The sequence below is a fragment of the Sebastes fasciatus genome, chromosome 18 (genome assembly GCF_043250625.1).
Source record: "Sebastes fasciatus isolate fSebFas1 chromosome 18, fSebFas1.pri, whole genome shotgun sequence".
NCBI lineage: Eukaryota > Metazoa > Chordata > Actinopteri > Perciformes > Sebastidae > Sebastes > Sebastes fasciatus.
In genome coordinates, this window is record NC_133812.1 from 4275118 (window position 1) to 4297837 (window position 22720).

The 22720-nt window shown below is 39.3% G+C and overlaps 1 protein-coding gene across 3 annotated transcripts in view; it reads left to right on the forward strand.

Annotated features, from left to right (window-relative positions):
* Positions 1-22217, forward strand: part of cnih3 (cornichon family AMPA receptor auxiliary protein 3) — a 115898-nt gene extending 93681 nt beyond the window's left edge. The window contains exons 5-8 of one of the 3 annotated variants that reach the window (XR_012591508.1): positions 7463-7606; positions 8809-8864; positions 11704-11744; positions 19905-22217. Coding sequence is in view for 2 of the 3 variants with exons in the window: in XM_074616615.1 (XP_074472716.1) it covers positions 7463-7606; positions 8809-8836 (172 nt within the window). In the remaining variant the exon portion in view is untranslated. The remainder of the gene's footprint in view (positions 1-7462; positions 7607-8808; positions 8865-11703; positions 11745-19904) is intronic. The other 2 variants (XM_074616615.1, XM_074616616.1) reach the window with 2 other exon arrangements.
* The last annotated feature ends 503 nt before the right edge of the window (positions 22218-22720 follow it).

The following is a 22720-nucleotide window of genomic DNA, read 5'->3' on the forward strand; positions in this document are numbered from 1 at the left end:
AGTAAGGACCGAAACAAGTTTTTAAAACAACAGAGTGAGGACATCTTTGGAAAGTGAGGGCATTTTTGGCCAGTCCTCACTTCTTCAAAGGTCTGTTTGAGGGGTTAAGACATGGCTTTAAGGTTCAGATTAGGATAAGGTTTAGGTTAGGGTTGGGCATTTAGTTGTGATGGTTAGGGTGAAGGGCTAGGGAATGCTTTATGTCAGTGAGGGTCCTCACAAAGATAGAAGTACAGGGATGTGTGTCGGTGTAATCCTCGACTTTTAGATGGATGTCCTCGCTTCTTAAAAAGTATCCTCTCGGGTTAGGTTCAGGTTTATGTTCACATTGATGGTTAAAATTAAGATTAGGCTGAAATAAACTATGGCTGAAAATGAAATAAAAAGTAACTCATATTATAGATGACAATAACGCTTGTGATATACTTGCTTTTTGCCAATGCTTAAGTGTTGACAAGTGGCTGTGCTTTCCAGTGTAGAGTGCTACAGGAATGAGTCTTAAGACCCGGAAATGAGATAGCGTTTTAGCACTTCCGGTTCCCCCGTCTGGAAGTCAACGTTTTTTTTCGAATGGGTTTTATGGGTTTTTGGTTAGATGCCTCAAATAAGGTCTGTAGTTAACAGAGGGCTTATTTTCGGCAATAATCCAAAAACCCAATGGAAAAATACCACTGGATTTTTTTCGAGGGAACCAGGACGATGTTAACTTCCTGGTCGGCCTACAGAACTACGTCATCCCTGGAGCACTCTATTCCCAGGAATTATGTCCATGTTGAACAATTCCACAGCTCATTATTTACATTCAATGCTAAAGTTCAGTGCCGATGCAGAAAGTAGTGTGCCTCTATGTACTGTAGCGAGGTGGATAGTAGCAGTATAGTGGTTTGCATCATGTCACTACTATGTCACACAATCTTTCCTTAACCATACCATAAATTTCATACACATTTATTTATTAAGCATAGAAAGCGAGAATTGAAAAAACCTTGCCATTAAAAGTAATCTGGGGTTTTGCTGGATCGTCCAATATCGACTGTCTTGTATTGCGATTGGGTTGCATAGACACAAGTTTTTCTTAGTCAGTTTCATATACACCCTTCAACTGCCCCAAGCCCATTGTTTCCTACTGAAGACAGAATTACAAATATAGCCTACTGTAGGCTATATTTTCCTAAAACAACTGGGCACTGTAGTTTTTAGCAAACATTACTCAAACAGGAGAAACTAGTCCAGATAAGCAGTGTGTGTTCAAGGTAACAAATGCACATCAACAAGTGCAACAGTGTGGCTCGCTCAAGTCTTTTTAATAGTTTTTGGACAACAATTGGAGCTCTATGGCACAGACGAATAAGATATATCAAGATTGGGATACATACAATACTTGTTATTGGGATCAATTCATTGTTGCTTTGTCGTTTTTTTTCATGGGATTTGTTGACAACAAGAAAAATATAGAATATCACCATATTTATCATTTAAGAGCACTGTAGACAGCAGCGACAAGCACCTTTGGTTTCTTTTCTTTCTTTTTCTAAACAAACATTGACTCCACATCCTGATGTACGACTCCCGCCATTCATGTGTTTAATTGCACCTTGCGTTAATTTCTGAGGATGTACACAGCCAATGTTCTGAAGGAAATGGCATGGTTAAAAGCAAGTATATCAGTGTTCTAAAACATCACAAGCCTCTGAAAGGAAAATGTCTGAGAAATGGGTCACCAGTCCGTGATCTTCAGATTTCTTTTTGCTGCTGCTTCTTTGTCTGTTTTCGTCTTTGTTGCTGTTCTTTCCGCTGGTGCTGGTTAGACTGCTGGCAGCCTGATTGGTTTAAGCTCATGTGCTCAGCTGGTTGAAGTTACAGGCTGAGAGGAGAGAAGAGGAGAGCCAAAGAGAGAAAAAAAAACATCTTGCTGTCTCATTAATTGGAGACTGTGCCAGATGCCCACTGGCTACAGATGCTGCTTTTCTGCGCAGCTGAGAGATGAGAAGACAAGGAAAAGAAGAGAGAGAGAGAGGGTAAGACAGACAGAGATGGAGGAGGGTGGAAAATGAAGGAGGAAGTGGCAGGAGGCAGGACGGTGAGAGCGAGAGTGAGTGATAGGAGAGAGCTCTAATATTGACAAGGTGATTCAGAGGAGAGTGAGAGATTGTGAGTTATTCAAACGCGGAGTTCATGGATAGTATGTGATCACACCGACATGTATGGATGTGTGTATGTGTATATGTGTGTGAATGTGTGCGCAGTTTCTTGCTCGTGAGTCCACATGTCCATATGATGGTCTGCAGATTTTACAGATGTTGCTGAAAGGGGTGCTTTAAGAGGCAAGATTGACAACATTGCTGGCAGCAAAACTTGAGAAAATTTCAGAATAAACTTGTCATAAAGGATGTCTTGTTGCCTGGGAAACCAATAATTTAAGGACTCTCTCAAGGTTAGGTCAAGATGGCTTTTGGAGTTTTGTTTATTTACTCTAGTGCTATGTACACTCTTAGAAATAATTGTGGAGTGGATAGTGGAAAAATCATGCAAATAGTGATACAAGCACCAAATGGCATGATGATTCCCGAGGGGACGCTTAGCAAATATGAACGATTGGCCACTTGAAAATCCAAGATTTGAATTGATCTGCCGATAATGGTTTCTCTCATAGAAATTCATCTACTTGGTCGAGTAGGGGATCAGTAGTCCAAAGTTTCCTTCCCTGAAAGACCGGATAAGCAGGAATATGACAAGCTCCATATCCAACACCAGGTGCTAGAACTTGAACTGTGGATTCTCACGCTGCAAAAACATTCTCCGCGAGTAAATTTGACAGCCAACTTGAAAAATGGCCGCCATATTGCAGTTAAAAAATGTTAAAACTATCAAAATTAGATCCAGAATGCCAGAAAACATATAATTTGATACCAAGATCACTCAAATCGATCAAGTAGATTCATTTCTATAAGATAAATCATTATCAGCAGGTCAATTTGGCGGCCATCTTGAAAAATGGCCGCTATCTTGGATTTTCAAGTGGCCAATCGTTTATATTTGCTTAGTGACCCCTCGGCAATCATCATGCCAAATTTGGTGCCTGTATCACTATTTGCACGATTTGATTGAAAAATGGATGTTATCCGGTCCACTATAAGGGTTCCAAACGGGTTCTTCCTAAAGGGGCTGAGTTTCTACCAAGAACCTTTTTTTTGAAGAAAGGGTTTTTCAAGGGTTTCTTTGTCAGACTAAGGGTTCCATTAAGAACCATTTTCATCCAAAGAACCATTTTTTGGAAGGAACCGTTCTTCAAGGATTGTTGAAAGAATGGGTGTTAAAAGGGAATGCCAACATCCCGGACCACACCCCTCCAAAAACTGTGATTGTGAACCATGATCGTTGTGGGTTGCGCTGCATCAGATCAGCCCCGGCCCCTTTAAGGCCCTGTCAAATAGAACAGACTTGAATAAATATGAACCTATTCTTTAAGTAATCAAGTTTGGGTCCTTTCGAGGCCTGTATCAACTGTCCCTTTGGTGTACAGGCCAACCCCTGACGCCTCCACTGACCCTCAGACATGAGGAGAAATAGTCACTACCTGAGTTTAAAGTGGCTCAAAGTGTGACAGAGCAACATTCAGACAGACTATCTGCCAGGCTTTCTCTCTCAGTGTTTTCTCTCAGTAAAGAAACCTTAATTAGGCCTAAAGTACGTAACGTCTGCAATAATGTAACTGACTGGTCCATTCATGGAGGACATTTCCTTGTTTATTAAAAGAATATGATTTTGCCGGACTAAAAGCTCTCGATATGTTGTGTGTGGGTGCTTGGAGGGATATTCCAAGTAGGCTCTCCATGTAGTGCTGTAGTTTCTTAAAATGCTTTGGTTGCCAGCTGAATCATTTTCAAGGTCTGTATTTGTGTGTGTGTGTGTGTGTGTGTGTGTGTTCTTGTTCTTGCTACATTGTGAGGACCAAGCCAAGTTTTAACCAACAGAGTGAGGACAATTTGGCCGGGGCCTCACTTCTTCAAAGGCCTGTGTGAAGGTTTAGGTCAGAATTACGTTTAGGTTAGTGTAAGGGTTGGGTTTAGGCATTTATTTGTGATGGTTAATTTTAGGGTAAGGGGCTAGACAATGCATTATGTCAATGATGGTGCCCAGAAGATAGCTACATATGTGTGTGTGTGTGTGTGTGTGTGTGTGTGTGTGTGTGTGTGTGTGTGTGTGTGTGTGTTTGATTATCATTCTCTGGAAGTTTTGTCCATGCTGAACATCTCTATATGTCTATGACTTTAAGCAAGAAGTGTTCATAAAATAAAAAATGTCTTCTTGTATTGTCTGTTACATTTGCTCAGGGGAACTGTGAAACAAATGGTGTCAATAGTTCTTTTTTATTGTTAATGACATTGTATTAGCTAATTGTATGTTGTAGTTACTATTAGCTAACCTTGTTAACCTCACCATCAGTCATTTGTGCATGCATCTGTTGTAGAAATATATGGGAATTATATTCAGCGACTCATTACAAAACCCCTTCTGTCACACTCAGAATACATCAAGATTCATTTCCAAGTGCATTGTTGAAGATTTCATACATGCATGAGTCATCTAATTGACCCAACGGAAATGTGAATTAGTGAATGCACATTGCAATTCATTTATCACAACCAAATGTATGACCATTTCATCGTTGTGAAAACTAAACAATGTACATGAATTAACATACAGTATCGCCATGCATAAACCATCTGTTAGCCATTGTTATGACCGTACAGACCACATGCATAATGATGGAAGCTTCCTGGTTGGACTGCTTTACCTAACATACCGTGCAAAATATAATTTTAATGTTTAAATGAGTGATATTCTCTGTGATGGGTTCTGTGGACTAAATGACTGAAACCAGAAGCCAACTATCTTAATGCAACTGGTCTGTTACATTAATATACAATTATCCATTGTTACAGAATCTTGTTCATTTGTGTTAGCTCTGGGGTCCATTAAAGGAAAATGTCCCCCCTATAAAAATGAATGAGGCAATCATGTATCAGTACATAAACAGCTCTCTCTCAAAGCAACAGGCAGCAGTTGCAATTCCCTCTTCATGTTTTCTCATGGTGACTTTCCTTGAGTACTCATTTTCTGTATGACATATTTTTTCGTTTCATAATTTTAACAGCCCCGCTGAAATAAGTCTCGCTGGGATGTATAAGCTCCAGGAAACATCCTGCAATTCCCCAAACCCACTCTGCTATTAATCACTGCCAGGTTTTCTCTTTTGGTGGCATTACACATCTTCATTTTTACACAGCTTTAAGAGAGAGCTGTTTGTGTTTACAAATATTGATTATGCTAAAAGCATAGCAATAACACATGCAAATTCTATTATACAGGGGATTTTCTCTTCAGGTTTTAAATCAGTCAGCAGGTGATAAATGGTTGCAATTTGAAACAGGAGAAAATGTTTCATTGAAGATTCATAAAGATCTATTGAAAATCATTGTTTCACTCAATTTTTATGCACAGCAGTTGGCATTGTAATTCATTTACTGAGCTGACTGGATTTAGAAACTTAGAATAAACCCCAGCCCTGATACATTAAGAACCACATAACTGACCTGGGTGAAAATATATTTGGATATGCACTCAAAATATTTGTTAACTTTAACGTTTTGCACCACAAAATAAGTCAAACCAATCGCTCTTCATCGGGATATTCTTACAGTATCGTGCTAAAAATCTGAGGCTAAAGCTACATGTCGCTACCAAGAACTCAGCATCCTCACCAGTTGATGATGCATGTTGAAGGTATGGAAATAATGAGGCCCATGTGTGACCTCAGCACGTTACTCTGTGATTCAGTCAGTGTAAGTGTTTCCTACGAAAACCTTGGGGGAAAAATCTAACCAATAATTTTCCCTGTTATCCAGAGTTACTTTTGTGATAGTACAGATGCCTACAATTTGCCCGTGATGATAAAAAAAATCAAAGTTTCAATTCAACATTTCCACAGCGTCACACTTTTTCTTCACTGTGTCAAGCTATAACAGGCTGTGGCAGTGGCAGTCTGTGGGAATATTGCATTTAACTTTGGTCCCTTCCCAGGAAAACATTTTTAACATTCCAGGCAGACATCTGTGAAATAACAAAATACCTTTAAACTGCTGCTGGATAACAGGTAAAAAACTAGCCTCATGACTTTTTCCCCTTTGGTTTGTGTAAGATAGTGACCGAATCGCGGTAGGCTATACGAAAAGGAGCTCTGGTGTCACAGATGGAGCTAGGAAATAAGAGCAGCCGAAGCTAGCTTGAATATTACAGTATGTTGAGAAAATTATAAGATTGGATTGGTATTTTTTTTTTATCTATATATATATATATTTTATCACGTAAAATTATGTGTCGGCACAACAGAAACAATCTAATGTTAGGTGTTAACCTACGTAATTTAAAATAACTCAACCAGAGCATGTGAGCGGAGTGGGCGAACGCGAGCTACAGGATTTTAAAAAAAAGTTGTAGTTTCACCTTATCCCCGCTCCATCCAGCTCCAATTTCGACCAAGTACCGCTCACACCATGAGTTCGAAGCATGCTTGACGAACCCGACAAGCCGACCAAGAATGTATCTGTGTATTATGCACTGTGGCTTTCGTAGGATTATTTCAGACTCGTTTGACCCAAACATTTCCAATATCTCCAGAGCATTGTAAGGTCCGACAGTCAATATTTATTGAAAAAAGATACATGTAATTATTTCCAAAATTAACACATTTTTATCTAACAAAATATACTGCTTCAATCCATATTTTTTGGCACTTAGCCTTTCAAAAACCATTTTCACTGCTTTCAAAAACTGTTTGCTCTCCCACTTGCTGCACACAAAGGACACACCTGTATTAACGGGGCAGTCTCGCAGCAATCAAACAAAACTGACAAGTTATATTCATTAAAGAAAGTTAATTTTGTTCGAGTCTGTTTGTTTGGCTTTTTTTTTAAGCTGATGTCATGAAACATGACATTCGAAGCTTCATCCGAAAAACCTCAATAGAAGCTTTGAATGTAAAAAAAACATTAGGTACAGCTCTAATCAAAATACAACACAGCTCGTTTCTTGTAAGCTAGTTAGCATGCTAACACTTGCGGCCAACGTTTGGGCAGATAAAGACAAGGTCTTCCATTCCTTTCCTTCGCTTCAGAATATGGAGAAATCCAAATCTTGACTGGCCTGCCTTGCCTAGTTACGGTTGCTAAACTACGCTTGAACAACTGTTCAGGAATCCACAAACATATTCAACTACTTTTTCACCCACGTCTTCTGCATGATGGTGTTCCCCCTAACTCATCATACCATCTTTTTCCATGCTATCTCCTTCCCCATTTCCTCCCATCATCTCCCCCGCCTACCTTGGTCCCCCCCCCCCTCCCCTCGGGGTCTGGAACGGGTCAACTACCCGCGATGTGGTCTTTGCCCTCTGTGGTAGGTACTTCCATTCCCCAACGGACACGAAGGAGCTGCTCTACGACCCAGCATCCGTGATGAACGGCGACACGCTCAAGTTCTGCCTAAAGGAGGCCTGGTGCAAGCTGTCCTTCTTCGTCCTCTCCTTCTTCTACTATCTCTACTGGTGAGCATATGGCAGGCGTTGCGGGACAATAATTATATAACATGTAAAGAGATTACATTAATCTGATTAGAACAGCCAAATTAAAAACTACGAAATCAAACTGAAGCTACTTAAAACTAGAATAGCACTCGGAGAGTGCAGACCTCCACCAATGTGCCCGAGTACGATTGAACCCCCCCCGTTCCACCCTGTCTCCGTTCAGCTTGCGCCATCATCAACGTGTATTTTCGTTTATGTTGAGATCAGCTGTACGTAGCAGAGCATCGTAAAACACTTCATTTAAGCTGGACAGAAACAAAATAAAACTCACCTAAACCGTCGTTGTTACTCTTTCCAAGAATCACCAAGTGTGCTTAGGTCGAACTCAACTGTAATTTCACCGAGTTTAATGTGAAAAAATGCTGAATCTACAGTTGTTCCCCCCCATAAACGCATCATCAGTCACATTGCGCATGTGTTATACCCAGAGGTCTTTATGTTCTGGCTGATCAGAATCATTAAAAATATTCCAGAATCCAATGGATTGTTCATTGTGCCACACCCCACCCCTCTAAAAAAATTGCATTCAAATCCATTAAGGACTTTTGGAGTAATCCTGCTAACGGACAAACAAACAAACCAACAAACAAACCAACGCCGGTGAAAACATAACTTGATAACTAAATATATCACTTAAACCAGTATTTGAAGGGAAATGGTGAAAATGTAAAACAAGGCCTTTTTGACAATGACCACTCACATCATGTGCTTGTTTCCAACCCTATTTCTATCACATGGTTGTTTAACTTCGTTTGCCTTCTCAGCTCTGATGAAGCAATGTGAGTGCAAATCACTGAATAAAGTAACCATTTCTCTGGCAATCACATGCAAGTTCGTTCACATACTGTAGATCTAGGTCAGGTTAGGTTTACTACTTAGGCCCACTACTGCTAATGCATGTGATGTTGAGAGAATTTGATTCTTTACTTCATTGACAAGCACTACCAGAATGTTTAGGTGGATAGCGGTAGGGATAAAACTGCTACACATTGGTTAAAATGTTCATTGTATTGCAATGTTTTATGATTTGCCTAACTAATGTTTTTACTAAGCTGTTCTGCTGTTACATGATAATAATAACACACAATGTCCCTGTCCCTGTCTAATAATGCTGTTATTAATCACTCCGGATTCCTGTTCCATGTGTCATGTGGGTGCTGCAGTGTGTGGAACCTGGATATATCCCTCTAATAGGTCTTATCAATGGAAACACTTAAAGGTACAATCCTTTTTTTTTACCTTTTATTCTTTGGTAATATATTGAGACAGAATAGCATTTTTTCTTAAAGTTACTACAAGGAACTTTTAAACAGTCGCAATGTAATACTGATGCCTCTATATGAACTACATAAGCAAACGATACCATCACCGAAAAGGTATATAGTTATTCTTAATGCTTATCATCGGATCTGATTTCCATGACATCAGACAAAATGATTTACAGGACGCCTTCGACCTTCAGTAGGAGCTCCGACGGAAAGCGGAGAGCCCTGGCTTGGCAGCAGTGACTCCTCTTCCGGTAAAGAGCAGAACTGCTGGAGGCCAAGGCCGTATTGCTGAACCCGCCGGAGGGTAGGGAGGCACAGGGGAACCTGAACCAGGACTGAGCGTGGAAGACTGCTCCAGTAAAATTAGAGGTTTTCTAAAGGTAGTCTGGCAGCTGCAGATATTTACAAAACAACATGGTTGCGCTCATAAAAACACTTCTGCTTTTGTCCTCAGGGGTCACACAACACACACAACACAAAATGAAAGTTCCTCATAGTAACTTTAAGAAAATTTGACCCTAATGGTCTTACATATGGCCACCAAAGTTGATCTTGATCTGTACACGGGTCAAATTTGCTATTAATGTGCCATGAACGACTGTTGAGACTATATGGATTTTAGCTTTAAATCTTGAGATTTCGGTTACAGATTGTAGCTTTTAGCGGCCACATTACCACAGAAGAGGATTTTTGATGACAAAGTAGTCCATTACACAAAAAGGATTGCAACTTTAACATGGAGTTGTTCTTGTGTATGTATAACAATGCTGTGAGTAAACATTTGACACATTGTCAGCCGGTCCCATCCTTGAGAAATTATGTGCTGTTTAAATGTCTTTTGAAGCAGGAGGTACTTTGTCAATAGTGATGTTAATATGTTTATCACAGCAATACCACACAGGTAGAAAAGCAACAACATGAGTAATGTGGCGAGCGTTGTTCTTATTCTATAACACACAGTACTATTTTTTCGTTTATTTGTTTGGTTTTATTAAAAAGTAGCATACAGTTAACCTAACCACGAATCAACATGTCAGTGAGATGAGGTGCTGCTTTTTGTTAATGCTTCAATTTATCAAGATATTATTTTAAGATGATGTAAGTTGTTAAAAGAAAATAGTTTTTTTAATGAAAATTGCAATATACCTCACCTCATTCCCTTGGCAAAAGCACCTTGTTCTTACAGCTAAAAAAACATTATGATACTGATATTATCATAAAAAAAGATGTTTTTAAAGTTACTACAAGGAGTTTTTAACTGGTTATGAAACACTTTCAATTTAATACTGATGCCTCTACATGAGCTACATAAGTAAACGAAACCATCAGTGAGAAGATTGGCTATTTCTATATAATATAGTTATTCCAACCCGTCTCACTGGAAGGCGTATAAATACCACAACATTACACGGACATTCTGCATGTCATGAGTACGCATTTTAGCCTCGTCATTTGTATGCCGCTTTTTGCGTGTCATTTGTAAGCCACGCAAAACGTCCGTAGTTAGGTTTAGGCAAGAAAACTACTTAGGGTTAGGGTAAGGGAAAACATCATATTTGGGCTTAAAAATTAGTAATTAAATTAAGTAAAACACGTACGGAAACAACGTAACACAACTATAAAAAAAACACGTCACAAACGTCAATAAAAAACATGGCAAACGTCATGTGACAATAGTAACGTAACAGCGTAACTTACAAAACAAAACGCCAGTCAAACGGAGTTTGTTCGACCCATCCACCTCCCCACTCGCCCACCATAAGTGGTCTTTCTCGCTTTTTATACTTCGTTACTAGCTGTTATCATAGCATTTATATGCGGATGCGTTTACGTTGTAGTCTGTACAGAATACATGGCGTAAAAAAGTGACACGCAGAAATCAAGAAAGGCGTACTTATTGAACTCTAAACGCCTTGCGCATTATTGTGGCACTTATACGCCTTTTTCTGTGAACGGGCGAACAAGTTATTTTTAATGCCTTTCACTAGGCATTCGATTCGATTCCCCACAAAAGTAGATGAACTGATTTAGAACAGAAGAGCCTATTTTTTACATGTTTGCAGTGAGTTGTATGTTAACCAGTTAAAAGGAAGCAGGAGGAGATTTTTCTTTCGAGAATTTTATTTTCTGCGACTTTGCGACACGAGGCAGCGGTGCTCATGGAAACACTACCGCTTTTGACCACAAAATGAAAGTTCCTTATAGTAACTCCAAGAAAATTAGACCCTAATGGTCTTACATATGGCCACCACAGTTGATCGTCATCTGTATATGGGAACAAATTTGCTATTAATGTCACCATGAACAAGGTTGTCAGGATTAAAAAGTCGGCTTTCTCAAACTATGTTTGTTTCCCCACTGACAGACAGCAGTAATAATCTTTAAAATCTCTGTTAGATATTACAAATACTTTAGACTTCCTCCTGGCATGGTATAGTGGTAGAGGGGGAAAAAAGAAAAAGAGCTAATGTTTTATGCTCATATGTATCTCATCCATTTTCATACCAGTGCCTACATCAATGAGTAGATGAAGTCCAGTCACCTGTGTTTTAGGTTCAACGAACATGAAACTTTTGACGCGAATTTAAAGGTGGTTTTCTACAAAACTACGAACTCAAAAATATCTGAGCCTTTTGCATTTCAGATGTTTTTTTTTAATGTATTTTTAAACTCTCCATCCAGGGGCTTTAACAAACTGTTAAAATGTGGTGGTGGGTGTCTGTGGTTGTAAGCCATAATTCATCTTTAACTTATACCATCTTGCTTCTCCATTTCACTCTCCATCTCTAGCTCATGCTGTGTTAGAGACCACTGGCGACAGCAGCAGCGAGGTACTTCTCTACGAAGCAGGGAGAAGGGTCCATTCACTTTCAGTTCCATCAAGTTCACAAGGGTGGTTTTCTTGAAATTCTTATTTAGATTTTGTAAACACTTTCAAGATATTAACCATGTGATTTTTTACATCACTTAATAATATTGGTTTGTTTATACAAAGGCTTACTGGCCATCAGCTGGTTTATTGGGTCAAGCCAAAGAAGTTTGATAGCTTTAGAATAAATGTCTCTCTTTTTTTTAATAAACCATAAATTATTATAGTATATTTGGTTTATATATTTTCTATTCTATTCCTAAAGGGGCCTCTAGAGATGTTGCCATACAACCAGATGTCAGCATTTACATTGGTGATTTAACTTATATAAGTTACAATCAGTGTCTATGGGCTTAACCGGGTCATTCTAATGCAACCCTGTCTCCTACAAAAAAATTATCAATTTCCAATAAAACTAAATGCATTCTCAATTACGTTTTGAGGGAAACATATTTTCTACGGTCGCAAACAAAAACGCAAAACAAAACTTCTTTGTTAGGTTTAGTAAAAGAAACATCAAGGTTTGACTTAAAATAACTATGAAATTGAAACAAAAGGAATGCAATAAAACTACTTTGTTAGGTTTAGTAAAAAAAAACATCATGGTCTGGCTTAAAATAATTACGAAACTGAAACAAAACAAAAACGCAACAAAACTACTTTGTTAGGTTTAGTAAAAACAAAAAAAATCATTCTTTGATTTAAAATTACTACAGAATTTAAACAAAACAAATGTAAGAAAAACTACTTTGTTAGGTTTAGTAAAAAAAAAATCATGGTTTGGCTTAAAATTACTATAAAATTGAAACAAAAAGAACGCAATAAAACTACTTTATTAGGTTTAGTAAAAACAACATCATGATTTGGCTTAAAATGACTATGGAATTGAAACAAAATAAACAAAACAAAACAACTTTGTTAGGTTTAGTAAAAGAAACATCATGGTTTGACTTAAAATAACTACAAAATTGAAACAAAACCAAAACACAACAAAACTACTTTGTTAGGTTTGTTAGGTGAATTAAAATAAGTGAACATTGACTTTTAGTTTCACACGGGACTATTTTGTGGACTATTATTAGAATGTTTAATTTGTAATACGTCAAAAACAAACGTAATCCGCAACAAAATACCTCGAAACGTAATTCACAATGCATGTTTTGTTGTATAGGAACGTCATTTTTCAGAGACGGGGCTGTTCTAATGACATGCAATGGCTGAAAGGAACAACTCATTTTTTATAGATGCTAATGGTCAGTATAAACAGTGAGCCAATATTAAATAGTGGATATATACAGTGGGTGGATGTAGTGAACTGGTTGAATTGGAAGTGAAGTGGACTGGAAACCTGCTTGTTTCTTTTTTTCTTGCCTTGCCACACTGACCCTTCTTCACGGCTCCCTAAGTCCAAACACACTCCACTCGCCTGCATCTGTGACCTCAAGCTCCTTCACACCCTCACAATGAATCTCACTGCACACACCAACATTACTGTACATACACACAGGCACAAATCCCATGTATGCACATAATGAAATTGTGCATGCCCTCACAGACACACAGGTGAACACGCAGCTTCACCCGAGCGCTCACCTCCACATCTGGGTGACGGGTGATTTAAAATCCTTTTCGGTTGCTCAGTGGAGCTTATCTGGTGCAGATGATCCGCTGGAATTACTCTATAACTCTTGATTTTGTCAATCTGGGCACATGAGGAGGACAGAAGCACTGGCTCAAAGGGCATCGTGCAGACCTGGGCTAAAACAATTTTTTCATGTGGTTTCACCCATTAGACTGTATATGAAGATGGACGACAAGTCTCCACTTCCTCCCAATGTACAAAAATGAAGCCAAAATATTTGGCAAATACCAACATAAATACACAAACACACACACAGGCACAAACTGCATACATATTTTTTAGGGCTGTCAATCGATTAAAATATAAAACGGTGGTTAATCGCAAATTAAACACACATTTATATCTGTTCAAAATGTACGTTAAAGGGAGATTTGTCAAGTATTTAATATTCTTATCAACATGGGAGTGGGAAAATATGCTGCTTTATGCAAATGTATGGATATATTTATTAATGGAAATCAATTAACAACACTAAACAATGACACATATTGTCCAGAAACCCTCACAGGTACTGCATTTAGCATAAAAAATATATTCAAATCAAAACATGGCAAACTCAACAACAGCTGTCAGTGTGTCAGTGTGCTGACTTGACTATGACTTGCCCCCAAACTGCATGTGATTATCATAAAGTGGGCGTGGCCATGCCAGTTTTTCCTCGCCAAAATTTAGCGTAAGTTTAGCCTCCTTCGCAACAAGCTAGTATGACATGGTTGATACCAATGGATTCCTTAGGTTTTTTCTAATTTCATATGATACCAGTATCTTCACTCTAGCTTTAACCGCTACAACCTAAAAATCGCAAATTGCGTTAAGGCTGAAAGAAATTAGCCGCGTTAAAAACGAATTTGCGATAACGTGTTATCGTGTTAACTTTGACAGCCCTAATGTTTTTATATACAGTCTTTGTTTGAAACAGACAATCATGTTACGGAAAGATAAAGTTACATCTCCTCTCTCGTACATTTCCCGAGCCAAAGCAGCTGTCAATCATGACACCACACCCCCCTTTTATAGCATCAAATAACGAATTAAAACCAAACTTATCAGAAAAATTAACACTTGAACAAACATCAGAGTAATACGAAGTACTTAAAATGACAGAAAACATTATTGGGGAAAAATTTATTTGACGTCTACTTTGACTTTTTAGTTTGGCCCATGTCCCATCTGCTAACATGGAGGGGAGCGGGGTTTATGACCTATACTGCAGCCAGCCACCAGGGGGCGACGTTGTTTTGGCTTCACTTGTGGGGAGCTGTCATTTTGTCCATCTTTATAGAGAGGCAAAGTCCCTCCCCTTCCAGTGGACCACCATGGGACCTTATTTCGGAAAAAATATAATCGGTAGTCAACGGCGAGAAAAAAATATTTTTTTGATTCCATTTGAATTGAAATCATTTTGTCAGCCGGGAAGAGAAAGAACGACCAAGACCTGTTGCTGGAGGGAGTACATCCCAGAACGAAACACACAGGCATCGTAGCTTCAGCGAAGGAGACGTCACTACGCGACTTTTGGGTGTGTCGTCTTTCTAATTATGTATTTTGACAGTCTTATATTTCAATGGTTCTACAACAAACTGCGACTTTGTGGATTGCAAAATTCTTTTTTATATGTGTGATTCATGGCGCAATTCAAACGGGTCCAAAAAAATATTTGTCTCTCGCCGTTGACTACCGTTCATATTACTTCCGAAATAATGTCCACTGGTGGTCCACCAGAAGGTGCGGGACTTTGCGTCTTTATATATACAGTCTAAGGTTTCACCTGTTTGACACATTTTGTGTACTTAGATTAATAAATTCAACTCCTCCAATAAATCAAGATTAAGAAATCAGTGCACAATGTTTCATATTTTGTTTCAATATAAATACTAGAAGGAAACCTCCCTGCCCAGGTCTGTACAGTTTCTATTCTACTCCGTGCTGTCTCACCCTCCTGAGCTGTAGCTCCACTGATAACTGGGTGATAATGAAGTCCTGCCTGACTAATGGATTAATGACCTTTACCCTCTAACCTCTCACCTTACTCCGCCTGAACTTGCCGTTTCCGTCACAGGGGATGCTGTAAATGCGATGCACTCCAGTAACGAGTACTTTTCCCTTGCAAGTTGCATACAGGTTTCCTGTCTAACCCCTATAATCTAAAATGACAGTCCTTAGCATGCTGCTACCTGTGTGCTATCCTGCTGTACATTTACAGGTCTAACCTTTTTTTATTGTACTTGTTGTCCCTTCCCATCTTCCCGGGCATGAAAATATGGCCTTTTTCTGTTTGCTCACACACATACACACAAGGTCAACCTCGGCTCATTAACCAGACAGATGTTGAAGGCTAATGGGACATGAAATAAGCGGCATCTGCCACTAAAGGGAAAGAGCTTGCTATAAAAATGTACAGACAGGGAATTATGACATTTAGGGTAACATAAAAATAAACATCATGAAACATAATTTCTAACATTATTCCTATGCATTAGGGGTGAGCTAGGAAGGAGTTAGGAATATTGTGTTCTCGGTACAGCTTACTGTACTGCGGACCAATATGTGGTCATCATGGAAACACAATGCAGTTTTTCGTTCGAGCAGAAGCAAATGTGTTTGTGCATTGTTTTCGCTTGTATCACAATGTTCAATGAAGTGTAAGTGTTTGCCAATGGACCAGATTAGATTGGAAATGTGCGCCGCTGTTGGCATTTCTAGGTTGGTAGGGAAAATGCTTTTAGATTGTCTGAAAAAAACAAACATTATTACAGTAACAAAAGAAATTTGCAAGTCACTCTTTTTATGATGACCATGTTGTGAGTCCGTCACATGGGCTGATTAAAAGAACAAACATCTCCGGCGGTAGGTTATATCACATGTAGCTAATTAACATTAATGAGGTAATAAACTTGCAAACAGACACTGTCTAACACCCCTGTATGATTAGAGTGGGCCGTGTGTTTTTGTAGTTCAGTCAGGACCAATGGAGTGGCGGGTCTTTTCTGGCAAGACAATCGGGGGCGATCAATCTTAGTGGTTGGAATAACTCAGTTAAACCTTCATATAGCAATAATTTCAACACTTTCTCACGTTCACATTCATCGTCAAATCCCGCAGCTTGGTCAGTAGTCCTACGTTTCAAACTATGACGCTCTAGGTACCCTTCTAGTGTCAGTTTTTTGGGCATGTCCAAAAGTTTCCGCTTGCTGCATACATAGCATCTTTTCAAAATAAACTTCTAACGTAGGTTTCCTTAGTTTTTAGGTTTACTTTGCACAGCAAAACTATTTGGTTAGGTTTAGGAAAAGATCACAGTTTGGGTTAAAATAAGTATGTTTGCTACGTAAATTACGTGGGCTACGTTTGTTACATAAGTGGTGTTAGTTACGTACGTAAGTTACGTAACAACTAAGGCTGTCAAAGTTAACGAGATGATAACACGTTAATGCAATTTGTTTTAACACCAAGATTTTTAGGTTGTAGCAACTCAGATTTAAAGATAGAGTGAAGGTACTGGTATCATATGAAACTAGCAAAAACCTCAGGAATCCATTGGTACCAACCATGTTAAGTGTCGCAAAGGAGACTAAATAACGCTCCAAACCTGCGTGAAATTTTGGCGAGGAAAAACTGGCATGGCCATTTTCAAATGGGTCCCCTTGACCTGAAAATGGGTTCTATGGGTACCCACGAGTCTCCCCTTTACAGATATGCCCACATTATGATAATCACATGCAGTTTGGGGCAAGTCATAGTCAAGTCAGCACACTGACACACACGCAGTTTGCCATGTTATGATTTGAGCATATTTTTTATGCTAAATGCAGTACCTGTGAGGGTTTCTGGACAATATCTGTCATTGTTTCATGTTGCTAATTGATTTCCAATAATAAATATTTATATATATATACATTTGCATAAAGCAAGCATATTTGCCCGCTAGCATGTTGATAAGGGTATATATAATTGACAAGGACCTCAACTCAACAACGCTACCACATGACAAGTAACGGCCAAGGGTAGAGTACGAGCAGGGAGGCATCTGATTGGTTCTTTCTAAGCGGACCACGAGGCAGTGATTGGTAGACTTTTTTACAGGATTACAGCAGCCACGGACGACGTCTCTTTTCCGGTCCTTTTTCAGAGTTCATAAGTAATGGATCGCTGTTGGGGTGTAAAGACCATTTCAACCAATATAACAAATAGTGTAGACTGGAGAACATCGTCAACCCTGCCTTTAACTAATAACTATTTTAAGCTAATACTACTACTAATTAACTTTTTTAAGCAATTGACAGTCCTAGTAACAACAGTGAGTTAAAATAACTCAGTGTTGATTTGGTCTCCTGGTAGTCCTGTGTTTGTTGGACCCATCCAACCTAACATCCATTCCATTATTGTTCTCCTAGCCACTGGTCTACGAATGAATATGAAAATATTACATCAGGCTTTTGAAAAGGAATATTGTCATTTAATTTTGAAAAACCTAATTGCCACTACTAATTTAAAAAAGTGAAAATATCATCATGTGCAAAAGAGTAAAAAAACAGCATTATATTATTATATTTCTTCCCCAAGTGTCAGTATTCCTCTTTGCTGCACTATCTCATATAACAAGTCATATTTTAGCATACATTATGTTTAGTTAATGTCTAATTAGGCTGTGAAAGTGAAGGAGCTGTAATTTAAAGAGCTACACGTCCATCTACTAATGATGAAGCCGGTTCTCAGAGGGTTTTAATTGGAGGAGGTCACGTCTCCGAGGAGGAAGCAGCCTCTGACTCTTGGTCTGTCTGTCTGTCTCTCCCCTCACATATATATCCTCCAGCTGTCTCTCTCCGTCCACGGATACATGTGAGTCAACAGAGTGAAACTGCAGTCTTTCTCACCAGCAGAGATTAACGGAGGTGTTAGGAGCTCCGAAAGGCCTCAGGGATGAATACAAGCGTTTGGAATCATTAGTTACTGTCAGCGTAGAGGTGCTGATCTGTTCTTGTCAAGTCGCAGCACAGCGAGACAAGTGTTGAATCCCCAATCTGTGATTTTTTGCTGTTGGGTTGTTGTTTCATGCAATCATTTATTATTCTCTTTTTTTTTTTTTTTCAGGTAAACATCACAGATCACTGATTGAAAAAAACGATATAGTTTGTTGAGCGCATTGGGGCAGACACTCCTCTTTGTCAATGGTTTACTAAAAGAAAAAAAAAAAATGGTGAAATCACTTTTATGTGCTTTGCAGCTTGTTTCGTACATGCTCATTGCATTACATGATGCTCATCAGCTTTTGATTTTTCTTTTGCATTCAACTTTTCCACAGCGGCAGTTTTTCAGAAATAATAATAAAAATTTTAAAAAAACAGAACAATCATGCCAGGAAGGATTGTTGTTTTTTTATATTTTTATGTCATGGTAAAAACTTAAAAATGTTTAGTGTAAAATTCAAATAGAAATCAGCTTTAAACTAGGGCTGTCAAAGTTAATGCGATAGTAACGTGCCAATTCAAATTCGTTACAATGCCGCTAATTTCTTTATTAAATGCGTTAATCCCAATCAATCTTTCGGAGGTTGTAGCTGGCTCAGTTTTAAAGCTACAGTGAACATACTGGTATCATATGAAACTACAAAAGTGATGGAATCCATCGGTACCAACCATGTCATACTAGCTTGTTGCAAAGGAGGCTAAATAACGCTCCAAACCTGTGCTAAATTTTGACAAGGAAAAACTCACAGGGGTCCCATGACCTCTGACCTCCAGATATGTGAATGAAAATGGGTTCTATGGGTACCCACGAGTCTCTCCTTTACAATATTTGTCATTGTTTTGTGTTGTTAATTGATTTCCAATAATAAATAAAAAATGCCCACTTCTATGCTGATGATAATGTTAAGTACTTCTCAAATCTCCCTTTAAGGTACATTTTGAACAGATAAAAAAATGTACGATCAATTTGCGATTAAACAATTATAATCAATTGACAGCCCTACTTTAAATTCCTGGATATATTACTCAAATTGGACTTCCTGGACTGTATTTCATTATCTCACTGGTACTTTACACCCCCCAAAAACGCAGCAGAAACCCCCTGTGTTGTTTTAATGTAGGCCTGATCTTGATGGAGAAGCAGCATTACTCTGAATAATGCAGATCACGACAGAAAAGCTTCAAAGGGGACGTCACATATAAAAGTTTGACATCAGCAACTAAGATAAATACAAACCACTTCTGAGCCTCTTAACTTCCAAGGACACTTCCCATTAAATCTGTAAGCAGTTGAGACAGCAGTATTGAGATGAATCAGCAGGAATACTAACTATGGATCAATGAAATGTTTGAACACATACGGTGCTGGAATGCTTCATGTGAATGCTTCAAGCAGGCCATTAGATTATTTGAATTGTTGATTTTGTTACCTTTGTGCCTTGCCCGTCCAATCAGAGAACTCACATTCCATTTCCTGTTTCTTCTTCTTCTTCTTCTTCTTCTTGTGTTTCAGTATGATCTACTCCTTGGTTACCTCATAACAATTGATTTATCAGCAACTGGAGAAAAAGAAAAAACTGGATACACAGACTGCCACAGTCTCGGTCTAGAATTACAAAACAGGAAATTTAAAAGCAAAGAAGAGAAAGAAAAACTTTTTTTTTTTGCTGTGAAGCCAAACAATGAACTGGATGAGGCTTCTTTTTCTGCTTCGTCTGTATATAAAAAACTGAAGACTAAAAGTTCCTGTTTACAGTTTGACTGGTCGTAGCGAGACCCAAGTTAATCACTGCCTGGCCAACGTTTGTACCACACACACACAAACACACACACACACACAAACACACATCCACAGCCTCCTCTGGAGTGGTATACCTACCGTACTTACTGTACAGTAGCAGCGCCGGTAGCCCAGAGGGACGAAGAGCACAGTAGCGTTTGCACAGTTTGTCTCAGGCACAGCATGGTGAAGCACTGTCCAGCCCCAGCACAGCTCACCGAACCCTCAGTCATTCCTCCTCGACGCCTCGCCGACCCGTAGCTTCACCGGTGAGTCCGAAAACGAGGGATAGTTGGAACGAGTGGACGGACGGGTAACACTGTACAGAAAAGAGAACGCTCTGCCAGTTCTCGATATACCCCCCCCCCCCCTCCCCGGATGGCACATACAGTCCATGGCCTGTGGGTTTTTCTTTCTAACATTACGTGAATGGCTTTTGTGACGTGTGCATTTTGGTGTATTCTTTAACGAAAGGCATTTTCTAATTGAATTATGATCTACAGCAAAAAGGTATTCTATAGACCCCTTTTCTGTTAGTAAACATGATGACGTATTTTGTGGGCGGAGCTTTAAGTGGAGGCAGAAGAATTCTCTGAACATGTTAGTTAACGCTGGCTAGCAAGTATTGTTGGCTTGTTTTTTAACAACGGCTGAAGAAAATACTAGTTTATCTCAATATGTTCTGTCACTCACTCTTCAGGATGACAAGTATAAGTTGAGAAAGTTAACATTAACCAATGGGAGCAGATTAGCCGACCCCTACGCTGGCTAACGTTAGCTAGATTGTCTTCGTAACTGTCTAGTAAGCTAGTTTGGAGACTAACAAGCTAGCTAGCTAACGCCTGCCCTCCTCCCAGTGAAGTAGTCTCCTTGCAGCGAGGAGTGAGACAGAGGGACTGTGACCCAGCGATGTCCGCTGTTGGGCTCATTTTCTGTAGCATGGTGGAATTAGCAAGGTAGCTAGCTAACTAGCCAGTCGCCAAATGAGTAAAATGAGTGCTTCATCCACACACTCTTGTCACATCGTAGGAAAGCACAGTGCTATCGCCAGATGAGTGACAACTTTGTCCGGCTCACTTTCTTTCTGTGTGTCATGGCAGAATTAGCAAACTAAGTTAGCTAAGTAGCCAGCCGTCCGACCAGCCACGGCAGCGCTGTAAAGATAAATTGAGAGCGTATAAATCTTTGGATGCCTATGGTTAACTATCCTTCAGTAAAGTCATCAAAAAAAGAGTTGTACAATATTGGCAAACCATTTCAAAGATGGAGTTGCTAATAGTTTAGCCTTCTGCTACCGCAGCCAATGGCTCATGGGTGAAGTTAGCAGTAGGCTACATATTAGCAACATTTACTCTCCATCCCTGAAACGTTTTGGCGATGTTGTAGCTCGCTAGAGCCTCGAATCACAGTTTGTCATCTCAAATGTATGTGATATCTTGATTCTGGCGCCGAACAACACAGCAAGATGACATTTTCGATGTGTAACTTTAGCCCACTGCTAGTGTTAGCCTCCAGTCTTTCCTCTTTTTTGCCTCTCGCTAACACCGTGACGTAATCATGACGTCGACACAAAAAGGGTCTATACAGCAAATGCCTTCTTAGTGTTGTCCTAGTGTCGTTCTATTGTGGGAAACTTTTCTAAAACTCCAACTAAAAACTGACACCTGTCCAAGCTTTTATAGTAGAGGAGCACACATTCTTTGCACAAATAGTGTATTTGATCTTGCACAATATTTGCAATATTTGGCTATAATATTAGAGATAATTTATGATAGTCTAGTCACACAGGTGAAGGTCTTCCAACATGTAAAGAACTACCCAGCCCTGTTTGAAGATGGGGGAGACAATGTGAATCTTTTCTAGCTCGATTTACACCATGGACCAAAATGTTGTCTTTTCAGTATTGAAATTGATTTATTTATGTCTATTTGTGAGATAACGATGACTTGTCTCCATGCTCTACCTTAAACAAAGTATTATTTTCCAATGTAACCACACCGTGATAAGACGGCATGAGTAGTGAATAAAGCAGAAGATGGGAAAGGTGCCGAGCATTGATCTGTCTTTCTCTGTGATTTGAATAAAAGCAACTGTAGCAGATGATGGGAGTGATATACTGTATGCAGCCCGTTTTCACTCGCAACTCGTCAAGTACGACAGCTTGGTCCGTGGCCCTACACTTCAAATTATGGCGATCTACATGGCACACTAGTGCCGGTTTTGCACACTTTAATATCCTCTTGTTACATGCATACACTTCTTTCCAAAATAAACTTCCGTATCCACAGGAAACAACTTGGTTAGGTTTGGGAAAAGATCTTGGTTTGGGTTAAAATAAGTATGTTTGTTACGTAATCAGGTAGCCGGGGGGAGGAGAGTGTCCGATTTGGGGACCTCAGAATTGCACCTCTGCTCTTTGCAGATGATGTGGTTCTGTTGGCTTCATCAGACCGTGACTAGGGCGATTTGTAGCCGAGTGTCAAGCGATCGGGATGAGAGTCAGTACCTCCAAGTCTGAGGCCATCGTTCTCTGCCAGAAAATGGTGGAT